Below are 15,128 nucleotides of genomic sequence, written 5' to 3'. Positions count from 1 at the left end.
GTGATAGATTATTGTCTCAGAAAAAAGCTAGTTATGTTTAAGAATTTATAGTTATGATCATACCCGCTAATTACAAGTTTCTGAAGATTGTACATTACAAGTTCTCAACATTAAAAATTAGTGCGCATCGTATCTTCGTGCTGTGCGTACACGAATTCTCTCTGGTCTTGGAAGTTTTCTTAAAAACTACCTAAAGCAATAAAACAGTACTTTTCAGTGCTACTAAAACAGTACTTTTCAGTACTATTTTTTCTACTATTGATCCCTTTACGATCCTTGTTTGGACCCGTGCCTTCGATTTTTCGTTGGACCCGTTGGCGAAAGTTAGTGATGGTAATCCTTCTTGGACACCGTCTTGGGAAAAAACCTCTCGAAGGTCACGTCTTCTTTCGTTTATTAACTTAACATGATTGCAACAACAAACAAAAGGAAGAGTGAAACTCTGAATTCACAACTTCCTTCCAAAAAAGTGGGATTTAAAACTGTCACTAAACGTGTCAAGAATGGAAGAAAAGACGCTTCCCCGGAATGCGAACTTTCTTCCAAGGGTGAAATGAATAATTGTATCGAAATGAGCAATCAGCTCGATGCTCTAGACAAATTTCCCGAACACCAAATCGAAGCAGCCTCTAGCCCAGGCTCTTTGATTCAAGTGAGGAAGCAAAGAGTGCTGCCTATCGTGGTCAGTTGTTCCGAATTTGGGGGATTTAGGCAGGAGATCTTGAACTCCATTAGGGGAATCAAGGTTTCCTTCCAAATCGCAAAGAAAGGAGACTGTCGCGTTTTGCCGGAAACTCTTAAAGATCGTGAACTTCTTCTCAAACATCTTGAAGAGAAGAAGCACAAGTTTTTTACTTATGACGACAAAACTGAACGTTTGTTCAAAGTTGTCTTGAAAGGTCTCTCAAGTGACTATAAGTCACCTGAAGAGATCAAAAATGGAATAAATGATTTACTTGGATTTTCCCCAGTCCAAGTAATCATTATGAAAAAGAGAACCCAATCTGGCATTGTTCGGAAAGGGCTTTCTCAAGAATGTTATTTAGTTCACTTTAACAAAAAAGAACTAAATAATATTAAAGCTTTAGAAAAAGCAAAACTTTTGTTTGATGTCCGTGTGACATGGGAACATTTCCAGAAACCTGGAGGAAATTACCAGAACCCCACTCAGTGCCGTCGGTGCCAAAAGTGGGGTCACGGTACAAAAAATTGTCGCATGGATGCTAAATGCATGATTTGCGGAGGTTCTTCTCACGCTAAGGACGTCTGTCCAGTGAAGGAAGATACCACCAAATTCATATGCTGTAATTGCGGGGCTAACCATAAGTCAATTTTTTGGAATTGTCCTTCACGCAAAAGGGTCATTGAGGCTCGTGCCAGGCAGATGAAAGATAATATCCGTTACGATAACGGTCGTTTCCGGAATTTGCCTGGTAGAGTATCGAACAATGCTAATTTTTCAGTTAACGATCGCTTGATCATGAATCATACCCATCAGGAAGATCATAATCATGCTCATTCACAAACTAATTTTAATCCGTCGGGTAGCCGTTCGAATCTTTCAATTTCGAATGTATCTACCCACGGTAAATCCTTTGCCGATATCGTAGCAGGAAATTCGAACTCCTCCCCTGTTCGATCCATGGGTACCCATTCCACTTGTTTCAAATCAAATGGAAAAAACCCTACCGCCACAGGTAACTCCGCTTCTTCGTCTACCGGAAATTCCAATGGGAAATCACATGACATGTCTGCCTCTGATTTTAATTTTCTAACTGAACAATTGAATCGAATGATTGATGCAATGTTCAAAGCCACCACTATGACTGAAGCAGTCCAAGTAGGTGTAAAATTTACAAATCAAATTGTTATTGGATTACGTTTTTCTAATGGATCCAAATAATAATTTAAATATTTTAAATTGGAATGCTCGTTCTCTGAATGGTAAAGAGGCCGAGCTGTTTAATTTTCTTACGGTTAATAACGTGCATATAGCAGTTATTACCGAAACGTATTTAAAACCTGGATCTAAACTCAAAAGAGATCCTAACTTTTTTGTTTATCGTAATGATCGACTTGATGGGGCATGTGGGGGAGTTGCAATCATCATTCATAGGCGTATAAAACATCAACTGTTTTCATCATTTGAAACTAAAGTTTTTGAGACTTTAGGTGTTTCTGTTGAAACACAGTTTGGTAAATATACTTTCATAGCTGCCTATTTGCCTTTTCAATGCTCTGGGCAGCAAGTTAATTTGCTCCAAACTGACTTGCGTAAATTGACTCGCATTAAGTCAAAATATGTTGTCATTGGTGACTTTAATGCCAAACATCGGTCATGGAATAATTCTCAAAGTAATTCCAACGGCAGAATTTTATTTGATGAGTGCTCTTCAGGATATTTCTCAATTCAATACCCTGGTAGCCCTACATGTTTTTCCTCTTCTAGAAATCCATCTACGATTGATTTGGTCTTAACCGACTCTAGTCATCTTTGTAGCCAACTGATTACTCATGCTGATTTTGATTCTGATCATGTCCCTGTTACATTTCAAATATCCCATGAAGCGATTCTCAATCCTATCAGCTCCACTTTCAATTATTTACGAGCCGACTGGAATGTATATAAAACGTATGTTGACTCTAATCTTGATGTTAACATTTCTTTAGAAACTAAACTTGATATTGACAATGCTCTTGAAACTTTAACAAATTCCATTGTTGAAGCCAGGAGCATTGCAATTCCAAAATGTGAAGTAAAATTTGAATCCGTGATTATAGACGATGATCTTAAACTCTTGATCCGTCTTAAAAACGTGAGGAGAAGGCAATTTCAACGCACTCGCGATCCTGCTATGAAAATTATATGGCAGGATTTGCAGAAAGAAATCAAGAAACGTTTTGCTCAATTAAGAAACAAAAATTTTGAAAATAAAATTTCTCAATTGGACCCTGGCTCTAAGCCCTTTTGGAAATTATCGAAAATCTTGAAAAAAACCTCAGAAGCCAATACCGGCATTGAAAGAGGAAAACAAATTATTACTAACTAATTGCGAAAAAGCTCAAAAACTTGCTATGCAGTTTGAAAGTGCGCACAATTTAAATTTAGGACTTACTAGTCCAATTGAAAATGAAGTTACTCAGGAGTTCGAAAATATTCTTAATCAAGAGAACGTTTTCGAAAATGCCTGGGAGACTGATTTGGAAGAAGTAAGAACTATTATTAAAAAATTCAAAAACATGAAAGCTCCTGGCGATGATGGAATTTTCTACATCCTCATCAAGAAACTTCCAGAAAGTAGCTTATCATTTTTAGTTGATATATTTAACAAATGTTTTCAATTAGCATATTTTCCTGACAAATGGAAAAATGCTAAGGTTGTTCCAATTTTAAAACCAGACAAAAATCCTGCAGAAGCTTCTAGCTATCGTCCAATCAGTTTGCTTTCCTCCATCAGTAAACTTTTTGAAAAGGTTATTTTGAACAGAATGATGGCCCACATCAACGAAAATTCAATTTTTGCCAATGAACAGTTCGGATTCCGCCATGGACATTCGACCACTCATCAACTTTTACGTGTAACAAATTTGATCCGTTCCAACAAATCTGAAGGCTATTCTACTGGTCTTGCTCTTCTAGACATAGAAAAAGCATTCGACAGTGTTTGGCATGAAGGTTTGATTGTAAAATTAAAAAACTTTAATTTTCCAACATACATTGTTAGAATAATTCAAAGTTATCTGTCAAATCGTACACTTCAGGTTAATTATCAGAACTCCAGATCTGAAAGACTTCCTGTAAGAGCTGGTGTTCCTCAAGGCAGCATTTTGGGACCAATATTATACAATATTTTCACATCTGACTTACCTGAGCTACCTCAGGGATGTCAAAAATCTTTGTTTGCGGATGACACAGGCCTCTCCGCCAAAGGACGAAGCCTGCGTGTCATCTGTAGTCGATTGCAAAAAAGTTTGGATATTTTTTCTTCATACTTGCAAAAATGGAAGATTTCTCCTAATGCTTCCAAAACTCAACTAATAATATTCCCACATAAACCAAAAGCTCTTTATTTGAAACCTTCAAGTAGACATGTTGTCACGATGAGAGGGGTTCCAATAAATTGGTCAGATGAAGTTAAGTATCTAGGGCTCATGCTAGATAAGAATTTAACTTTCAAAAATCACATTGAGGGCATTCAAGCCAAATGTAACAAATATGTAAAATGTCTCTATCCCCTTATTAATAGAAAATCAAAACTTTGTCTTAAGAACAAGCTTTTGATATTCAAACAAATTTTCAGGCCAGCCATGTTGTATGCTGTACCAATATGGACCAGCTGTTGTAATACCAGGAAGAAAGCTCTGCAGAGAATTCAAAATAAAATTTTGAAAATGATTCTGAGGCTTCCTCCCTGGTATAGTACCAATGAGTTACATAGAATATCCAATGTTGAAACATTGGAACAAATGTCGATTAAAATAATTAATAATTTCAGGCAAAAATCGTTACAATCTTCTATTGCCACGATTAATGCGTTATATGTTTAGGTTAAGTTAGGTTAAGTATATTCAAAGCATTTTTTTTTTCTCTTATAAATAGGTGAAATCTACTCACCTGTAAAAAATCTGAACTGCTACGGCAAATGAAATGTAATATGTTGTTAACAAAATGTTAATTAAATCTTAAATTTGTTTTACCAAATTAGGATGATAGTGTTGTCTAATAACACAGAACACCTAGATATAAGAGATGAATGTAATGTTTGGAATGATACTAATAAAGAAATTAAAAAAAAAGTATCGTTGGAAAAATCTGCACCGCTGTCTGAGGTTTTTTATAATAGTTTATTTCGAATACAATACTTTTCACTTTTTCAGCCATTCAAACGACGGGCTGCATTTGACGTTTCGTGACAGCGGAATCTGGGCTGCATATGACGTTGAAATTTTTCCTCTTCGCGAGTCTCTCTCAGATGCACCATAACTTGAATGACTGAATGGTTTTGAAAAATTTTTAGATTTTTCCGCCCAAATTTTGCTAAAGTGTTCTTCAAAGATTATAAAATTACGGTTCCAATGTCACATCGGTTCAAAATATTGAAAAATAAGTCCTTGTAAAATTACTGGTAAGGTTCTATGAGGAGTCAAACTCTCATCTCCTGGTTCATGACAGGTTTATTTTTTGTTTTCATGGTTCCTGTTTAGTCTCTTTTGCGGGCAAGAGAACATCTGGGCTTCCAATGGACCGGAACACATCTGGGCTTCCAAAGGTCCGAAGTCGTTCTGGACATACAAAAGACCGGAATTCATCCAAACCTTCGAAGGAACAAATGCCTTCTGGGCCTGAAAAGGACCAGCACAGCAGAAAATATAAAAACAATCGAAACATGAAGAGTGAATTACTAGTCCTCTAATGAACATTTATAAAAATGAATACTGATATTAAATTTATTCAAATAAATCTTCACCATGCCAAAGGTACAACAGGAATACGAAGAAAAGAGTTTGAAATAAAATTTTAGTGTCGCGTTTATTCAAGAACCTTGGGTTAACAAAAACCGAGTTCTTGGAATCGCTGGGCAAATAGGAAAACTAGTTTATGATGAAGGAAACTCAAATCCTCGGACAGCAATTTTAATAAAAGGGGGAATAAAATTCGTACCTATAACACAGTTTATTGCAAAACTTATAGTGGTGATTCGCATGGAAATACCCACAACTAGGGGCAAAACTGAAGCTTATGTAGTTTCAGCTTATTTCCCTGGAGATGTGGAGGCGGTACCTCCACCCGAATTGACAGCTTTCATTAATTATTGTAAAACTAATAATAAACACTTTATCATTGGTTGCGATGCAAATTGCCATCATACAATCTGGGGAAGCACCAACATCAATAAAAGAGGGGAAGACCTTTTTGAATACATATCTTCGAACAACATCGATTTATGTAACAAAGGAAATCAACTTACATTTATAACTAAAGCTAGGGAAGATGTATTGGACATAACCATGTGTAGTCCTTTATTTTCGACGCGTATAAAAAACTGGCATGTTTCAGATGAACAATCTTTATCTGATCACAAGCACACAGTGTTTCAATACAATGCTGGGGAAATAGTTAAAATAGCGTATAAAAATCCCAGGAATACTAACTGGGAGAGATATGCTTCAACAATGCAATCTGAATGTTTATTGCTAAATACTACAATTCAATCAACAATGCAATTGGATAGAGTTGCAAAAAATATTACTGAACAAATAATACAAGCATACAATGTAAATTGTCCTGTCAAGGAAGAAATCTCAAATCGAGAGGTTCCTTGGTGGAATAAAACATTAAATAATTTAAGGAAAAAATCGCGAAAACTTTTCAATAAAGCGAAAATTTCTGGGCAATGGGATCAATATAAAAAGGCCCTTACAATGTACAACAAAGAAATTAGAAAATCAAAACGACGAACCTGGAGATCCTATTGTGAAAACATAGAGAAAACTCCAGATATAGCTAAACTGCAAAAAGTGCTTTCCAAAGACCATTCAAATGGTCTGGGAAATTTAAAGAAAACAAATGGTGATTTTACTGTTAACTCACAAGAAACCCTTGAAATGTTGATGGAGACTCATTTCCCAGGATCAAACTTAGTGTTAAGTGATAATGAAGAAAGTATAAACGTTGAAGATAATTATGGGCCGACCGGGACTATAAGATATAATTCGCTTATACCTGATACCATTTTCACAAAATCTAAAGTTGAATGGGCGATGAACTCCGGTAATGGACGGTATATTTCCTGCACTGCTTCAGAAGGGTGACGAAATACTGCTAGATTCTATAACAAATATTTTCATAGCAAGTTTAATGTTAGGCCATGTACCAAAAATATGGATCCAAGTACGAGTTGTCTTCATTCCTAAAGTAGGAAATAGAGACAAAACAAATCCATAATCTTTAAGGACAATAAGTCTAACATCTACTATGCTTAAAATCATGGAAAAGATAATAGATGAATATATCAAAACAGAATACCTACAAAAGATTCCTCTTAACAGGTATCAGTATGCATATCAAACTAACAAATCTACAGTCACTGCTCTACATAATTTGGTTACAAAAATAGAAAGTACTCTCGATAGAAAAGAAATTGCTCTTGTAGCATTTCTTGATGTCGAAGGTGCTTTTGACAATGCGTCTTTCATTTCAATAAAAAAGTCAATGGAAAACAGGCATTTCGATCCTGGCATTATAGCTAGGATTATGGAAATGCTGAAAAATAGAGAAGTATCTGCTGAATTGGGAGTATCATCTATAACAATAAAGACCACTAAAGGATGTCCTCAAGGAGGCGTATTGGCGCCTTTATTATGGTCGCTTGTTGTTGATGATATTCTTAATAAATTGACAGAACAAGGCTTCGAAGTCATCGGTTTTGCTGATGATGTGGCCATAATAGTTCGTGAAAAGTTTGAACATACCATCACAGATTTAATGCAGTCTGCACTAAACTGCATTTCGCGGTGGTGCCAAAACGAAGGGTTGATTATAAACCCATCGAAAACCGTTTTGGTACCGTTCACTCGCAGACGGAAAGTAACTTTTAAAAATATAACATTTGAGGGATGTATTGTCCAATATGCATCCAGTGTGAAATATCTAGGAGTTATTCTAGATGATAAACTTAATTGGAACTTGCACTTAGAGCAGGTAATAAGCAAAGCCACTATTGCCCTGTGGGTGAGTAGGGTAATGGCACCGGTTTTGGCCAGCCTAAGAGAAAATGTCAATAAAAATTAAATCGGAAGCCGTATTTATACTACAGATATGTCAAATGCAAGCTTTCAATCCATATTACGTGTGTAAAGCATCAAAACTGAGCTAAAACCATTTTTTGCTTTGAAAATCCCGTTGGTCAATATAGGCCAACGGAGCCAGTTTTGGCCAGAGATTTAACTTCGGTTCCTAAATTGGCCAATCTCATTGATTTCTCATTTGAGTGGCCAAATTAGGAGTGACATGGCCAAATTAGATTTATGGGAATTAAAATTATAAGGAAAATGAATTGTTCTTCTTGTGTTTTGAATCAATTTGGATGAGTGAATGAATGTAGCTCTATCATGTGAATGTGATCTACACAAAACAAAAGGTTTCATGCTGATTGGCTATGTAAAACGGTGTATAACCCCCTATGGCTACAACTGGCGTATGGCCAAAACCGGTGCTTCTACCCTAAGAATACTTTTGGTAAAAAATGGGGTCTCAAACCTAAAATGATTCATTGGATTTATACGGTTATTGTAAGACCCAGGGTAGTTTATGCCGCAGTAGTATGGTGGCCTAAAACAAAGCAAAGCACAGCCCAAAAAAAGCTAGAAAAATTGCAACGTTTGGCCTGCATGGCTATGACAGGAGCAATGCGTAGTACGCCATCAAAGGCCTTAGAGGCAGTTCTGTATAAGCTTCCTCTAAATCAACACGTGCAAATGGAAGCTGAAAAGAATGCACTAAGACTGCGAAGAACGAATATCTTTCTTGAAGGAAATCTTTCCGGACATCTAAGTATACTGAAAGATTTTCAAATTAATCCATTAGTAGTCATGAACGAAGACTGGATGGAAAAAAACCCTAAACCTAGATATACCATATAAAATGTTGGAATCGGGTGGGCCTAGTATTTCACCAGGATCGATTATGTTCTACACCGATGGTTCTAAAATGAGTGATAATACAGGGGCTGGAATAACAGGCCCAGGAGTTAATGTTTCAATACCAATGGGACGATGGACAACTGTTTTCCTTGCAGAAATATACGCCATCTTAGAGTGTGTTTCTATATGTCTTAGAAGAAAGTATAGACATGCAAGGATTTGCGTATTTTCAGACAGCCAGGCGGCTCTGAACGCATTAAAATCCTATACATGCCAATTAAAACTGGTTTGGGAATGCATACAAGTATTGAAGCAACTGGCTATGAAAAACCAGGTCTCCCTGTACTGGGTACCAGGCCATTGTGGAATCGAAAAAAAATTAGAAAGCTGATTTTCTGGCTAGACGAGGATCGAATACTCAGTTTTTAGGACCAGAACCCTTTTGTGGAGTTTCAAAATGTGTAATACAAATGGAAATAAAAAAATGGGAGCGTAATATGATACAGTCGAACTGGATTGGTACAAATACATCAAGACAGTCTAAACTGTTTATAACTTCAAATAAACAAATTACAGAAAAACTTCTAAACTTAAATAAAAAATCATTCTGTATAGTTATTGGACTATTTACAGGACATTGTCCAGCTAGATATCATTTAAAGAAGATGGGTCGAAGTCCAACTGATATCTGTCGGTTTTGCGACTGTGAGATAGAGACCTCTCAACACTTGCTTTGTGAATGCTCAGCACTATTTGCGCAAAGAAGACAGTATTTCAACAAGGGCATACTGAGTCCTTTTCAAATTTGGCAAGGAAATCCCAATAAGGTAGTTGAATTCATTTTAAGAATCATACCAGATTGGGGTACGTCGCACTATCAATCAACGGCAGTTAGTCTTAATAGTAACTTGTCGTCCTGAAAATATGCGAAAAATAAACAGGGGTATACCACAATAGATCAACTTAATGGTCGCAGTGGTTCAAATCCCAACAAAAAACAAAAAAAAGAGAACTTCCATGTTTCTTTCATTAAAATACTTAATCGCTATCGGCCTTGCATATGCATTCCATTCAAGCTCAAACTTTGTATTATGACTTGCCAAAAATGTCCAGACTGTGCAAGACACGAATTGCTTCGCTTTCAGCTGTGCTTCCTTTTTCGAAGACTAAAGCTGTACATACCCCTGCCCCTTATAATAAGATAGTCATGGGAAAAATCAATCGATAATCCTTCAAAAGTGAAAGCTACGCTTCCTCAACTCACCTTAACGGCGCTCACTTTCGCATCCATCATGTACTTGAGGTCCTTGGCCATCTCTTCCACAATTTTTTGTCCATTTTTGCTAACTACTTGTGCTTGTTTAAAACTCTACAAACAGATAAAGTAGCATAAGTTGAGTGGTAGAGAGCGATGTCATCATCATCATGACACGACGAGACGGGCGAATGAAAAATCGATAATTGCGATGTGTCATTCGCTAGACTGGATCGAATGTCCAAAAACTTACATCTTCTACGTCTTTTCGTCTAGTTATAAAATCTCCTAAGGATGCTAATTCTCCGCCTAGCTTGTCCGCCCATCCTTGGACACTGGAATCGAAAAATATGCAATTAGGTCACATTCCGCTGCAGGGCTCCCGTCAGAAGCACACTCACATGCTGTACTTGATTGTTTTTGGCTCATCTGCACTACGTGTAATCGAGATTGCGAAAACTAACAGAACGGAAAAAGCGATGAAACCCGAGCTATTCTTTATGTACATGGTTGTGAACATTGGCTAGTTAGCTTCCTGCAGACTTCCTAGAGCTAGTTTTCGTTTGCATCCGTCCGCGAGGAGATCCCTCTGGACCATATCCAGGACAACAAGGGGGACCGTCTTCCTCTGCGGATCTTCAGGAGATGTAGAAAAAAATGTCGACCACCACCCCGCAGATAACTCGACGGGGTCGAAAAAATCACTTCACACGCCACCGATTCCCCCAAACCGATCAAATTTACCCACTTCCGGTCGCTAGCGTGGACAGCACTCGGTAGCTGGCAACTTTAGCACTGGCCGGACTTGTACTTGGCCATTTTGAACGATTTTCTTTCACAACTCGTCACCAGCCAGAACAATGGCGTCCATTTTTCCAACTTTTCCCAGTGTTATCTGTCAAAAATTTTCACCATGGTCCTCGGATAAAAAGGGACTCCATTTTCGGTCGGTCCTGCGCAACGGTACCCCCCCCCCCTGTGAGCAGGCCCGATTCCCCCCATACGCTTCCCGGAGGAGGCCTAGCCGGCGATAGTAAACAATCAACACGTGGCCCAGTGGTTCACCTGCTACATAGAAGGGCGGTCATCAATACAAAATTTGTTATATTACTCATTATTGCTATTTAATAGGTATTTGTCTGTGTTTTGCATGCGAAGTACACCTATAGGTGTATATTGGCGAAAGGGAAGGGGGTTAAATTCGACTTCGTGATTTTAATATGATTTCTGCTTTATTCACTAACATATACCTAAAGTACGAATTGACAGAAGGTTGTTTAGTCATTTATTTAATGCATCTTGGACATTGTATCTGTTTTTGGCACTAAAAAAAAGATTTGTTTGAAACTTACAGTTACGGACAAAACAAGAAGACCACCTAAGCAAAAACAATTACTTAGCATTTTTTTTCGTTTCCTTGTCAATCTACTTAATTAATTATTTAATTAAGGCTATAAAATGGATTTTTTTCCTATTAGAAATTAAAAAAATAGTTACTAATTAATAAGACCAGTACTGTAACAGATAAAGCCTAATCATATAAAAAATACAAGATATTTTTTTCTATTTATTGTGAATTGTCCCGACTATGTTTAAGGGCTACGTAAAATTTCTTCGTAATTGAAACAATCCGTATGTGTAGAATAATCTTCTAAGTAGCGTGTTTAGCTTGTACCGTGAATTTAATCGTTTAACATGGTCACAAAATGTTTTTAATTTTTCAGTTTTATTGGTAGAGTACCTGAAGGCACCTAAATGTTTTATTCAGAAAAAAAAACTGTTTAATATATTTCTAGTCATTCTTTGGCATTGTCACAAAATGTAGGAAGTGTACTTCATGGCTAAAGGCAGGCCCGGATTTGGGGGGGTGCCAAGGGGGCAAATGCTCCGGGCCCCCCGATCAAGGGGGCCCCCCAAGGAACCAAAATTTAAAACAGAAAACATTTTGAAATACCTTACAATATGTTCTCTTTTGACATTTGAACAACAATTTTCTAATATTTAAGTATTTTTTTTACCTCTTAAATCTGAATCTCACAGTATGGTTTGTTCAATGATTATCCTTCAATATATTACAAGAAAACATGAATGTTAAGCCAAAATCTTCAAAATTCTTCTCTTCTCTTAAAAAAAATATTGGAATTAAAAATGCCCTTAACGTTTTGCAGGATCTAAAAAAATACGACTGAACCTGTAAAGCACTGCCCAATTCAAAGAGTTTTTTGGGTTCCTATCAGAGCTATAAATTTAAACATATTTTCAATTCTATCAGAAACTTGAAGTATAAAGGAATTCTTTTGTGATGTGGTAGTCAGTATTTTTAAATACTTCTCTTTTTCGTATGCCATAGTACATGAAGTATTCTTTGAATTCAGTATAGGCTTAGCTTTGAATATAATCCATATAATATACAGTACAGGCAAGAAAAAAGTACTGTAGAACATCTTCTAATGAATCGATTGATCTGAAATTGAAAACTTGTAGTAAATAGAATCAAAAGGAGCTTTGGAGAAAAACGGCTTTGAAGATTTTCAGCAATTTTATCAGCAACTCCATACAAATTGTATAGAAGCCAGAAACGAGCCAATCTTCTACGAATTGTTTTATTTTTCCCATTGGACGGAAAAACCACCTAAAAATACTATTGGAAAGCTTGAAAACAGTTTGAAAATTTGAATTTTGTAAAAGGGCCCCCTTTATGAGATCTGACCCGGGCCCCCCGAAGCCCAAATCCGGCACTGGCTAAAGGTAAAATCTTCCATTATCCAGTGAATGGATCATTGAAGGTAGTTTTTGTTAGTGCTCACCGCATCAAAACAAAGGCACCACTGTATATGGGATTTAACATTATGACAGCATTGCTGTTCTGTCAAACACACAAGGCTACGGTGGCGCTATCTATGCTTACCATAGCGGCCGTTTTGGCTATTTGAATGATCCATTAGGATAACAACGGACTAATGATGTGAATATTTAGGCATGAAAGTAATACATCGATTTTTTTTCTCGGTAAAAAACACGGTGTCCATTTTACCACCCATGTTCATTTTACCACCCTTTCCCCTGATGTTTTAAGGAATAATTATGATTTGGCGCCACAACGATTATTGTTGAATTTTTTTAAGTTTTACTTATGATTTTGGTGAGGAATTTAATTACTTAATTTTATAAGTCAATAAATGAAAATCAGTAACTAACGTAATGATATTTGCCTAAATTAAATTATTTATCATGCTTGCTTTTTATTTCAAAAATTACAATGTTTAAACAACATGTTACCAGTCTTCAATTCACTAGTACCCAGCATCGAAAGCGGTGATGTTCTTCTAGCGATTTTTATGAAAAATATTTTAAATAATGGTTCTTACATAATTCAAAGCTCTCATTTATGAAACTTATGATCCCATTTTTGAACTAAAGCGTTCAATGAAACCAAAATTTGTAAAAGGTTCATAAGTCATGATATATGGACAGTGGCGCAACCAAGGGGGGGTTTTGGGGGTCAACCCCCCCCCCCCCCCAGAGCCGAAAAAATATAAGGCTTATCTTGTACATTTCTGTAGTTCATTAACATTCTACAATTATGGATAAGTAATTTAGGCTCGTATTAACACTCTGAATTTCAGCGGTTTTAACAGTAACATTCTTATTCTATGGTTTCTTTAAATTCTTAGACCCCTGAAGAGATTAATTGAACAAAAATATTTGCAAACTTATACTACAATATAGTACTGAATAAAATATAGTACAAGTTGGTCGTTTTATCAAAACAAAATGGTCGAGTTTGGAGGATTGGATCTCGGCTTCTAGTACTTGGATTGACTTAAAATTTACATCCTAACTTGGAAATACATAGGTTAGCCGGAAATTCGCAACTTTAAAAAATCAATCTTTTGAGCAATAATAAATCTTCAAATTTAACAAAAACACAAAAATAAAACTGTTCGTTCCACTATTTTGCGAAATTGATCAATAATTCAAACTTGTTTTTAGAACTATATTATTTAGTAACAATTTTGTATTCAAATAAAATCAAAATGAAAGTTAAGACATTTTTGTGTTTGAAATATCATGAATTTTCTGCTAAGTGAAATTATGGGAAATGAGTGAAAGCTTATTTATGAATTTCAGTGCAAATTACAAAAAGCCCACTAGAAGCCAAGACCCAGGTCTCCAAGTTTGATCTTTTAATATGAAAAGCGACGCGTGGGCAATTTATTCTGTTCAGTGCTGTAAGGCTATAATATTGTTTTGCCTTTTCTGAAAACTTAACTGAAGCATTTGTGTCAGAAGTTGGTCATCCATTTAAATATATTGGGAAAAAGGTCCGATCCGCAGCATAAATAATCTTTCAATTTGCTCATTACATTGCAAACTTTCCCGACCTTCAGAGCATATGAATTTCCGGAGAATCGTTTCTTCAGTTTTAAAAAAATACGCAGACAATGTTTTCTCCTTCTGCATATCGAATACTGTAACATGGGACGACAACGAATGTTATGGTAAATATTCAACGAACACAGATAAGTAAATGCTGATTGAGCATTATCTCGCGTTATGTATTTTAATCTTGTTAAATGAGTTTAACCAAGTATGCACATTCAAAACAAAATATACTAAAACACTACAACCCATTTTTTTTGTTGAAACATAGGGTGCAGAACCATTTGGGCACTTCCCTGATTCACTTTGGCATGGGGGATTTTTCTAGGTAGAATTGTCTGGAACTTTGGTGTAAGAAGCGCATCATTACGATGCATATTGTGGCCAAATATGAGCGCTCTAGCTTCTAAAAAACCCCACTGCCGAAGTGAGCCGAGAATGGGGTCTGGCTTCCTAATTTCCCAAAAATTATTACCTTCAAGATATCAAAACCCCCCCAGAACCAAATCCTGGTTGCGCTACTGTATATGGCAACCTAAGTATTTTTGCCTCAGTGTAATGGAGCGTAACCGGTCAAGTGTCACAATGCTTGGACCGAGTGAATTTAGTACACCGATGGATAGAAGAGTGCATGGTGACGTCACGAAAAATTCTCCTTCTCTGTCCCTCTTTCATCACGCTCAATTGACTGTCCTGCTCTTTGACACTCACTGCTGGAATTGTTTAGATTTTTTTTATATGGAGTTGACATTCACTGCTGGAATTGTTGACATTTTTTTTATATGGAGTTTCGAGGTTAGGTCAAGCGTGCAACGATCTATAAGTCAATATTTGAGTATTTTTTTAC

The 15,128-nt window shown here is 36.5% G+C and overlaps 1 protein-coding gene across 8 annotated transcripts in view; it reads right to left on the bottom strand.

The window, feature by feature from the left end:
- The window catches only part of LOC5567755 (voltage-dependent calcium channel subunit alpha-2/delta-3), a 118,585-nt gene that overhangs the window by 65,866 nt on the left and 37,591 nt on the right, over positions 1-15,128 (bottom strand). For 7 of the 8 annotated variants that reach the window (XM_021841916.1, XM_021841917.1, XM_021841918.1 and 4 more), the window contains exons 1-3: positions 10,300-10,800; positions 10,152-10,233; positions 9,908-10,012 (exon numbers count right to left, since the gene is read on the bottom strand). In XM_021841916.1, the coding sequence (XP_021697608.1) occupies positions 9,908-10,012; positions 10,152-10,233; positions 10,300-10,418 (306 nt within the window). In that variant the 5' untranslated portion in view covers positions 10,419-10,800. Of the gene's footprint in view, positions 1-9,907; positions 10,013-10,151; positions 10,234-10,299; positions 10,801-15,128 lie in introns of those variants that run through there. The other variant, XM_021841923.1, reaches the window with a different exon arrangement.

This window comes from Aedes aegypti, chromosome 2 (assembly GCF_002204515.2).
Source record: "Aedes aegypti strain LVP_AGWG chromosome 2, AaegL5.0 Primary Assembly, whole genome shotgun sequence".
NCBI lineage: Eukaryota > Metazoa > Arthropoda > Insecta > Diptera > Culicidae > Aedes > Aedes aegypti.
Note: the sequence above shows the minus strand (reverse complement) of the source record. Positions and strands in the feature narration are given on the sequence as shown.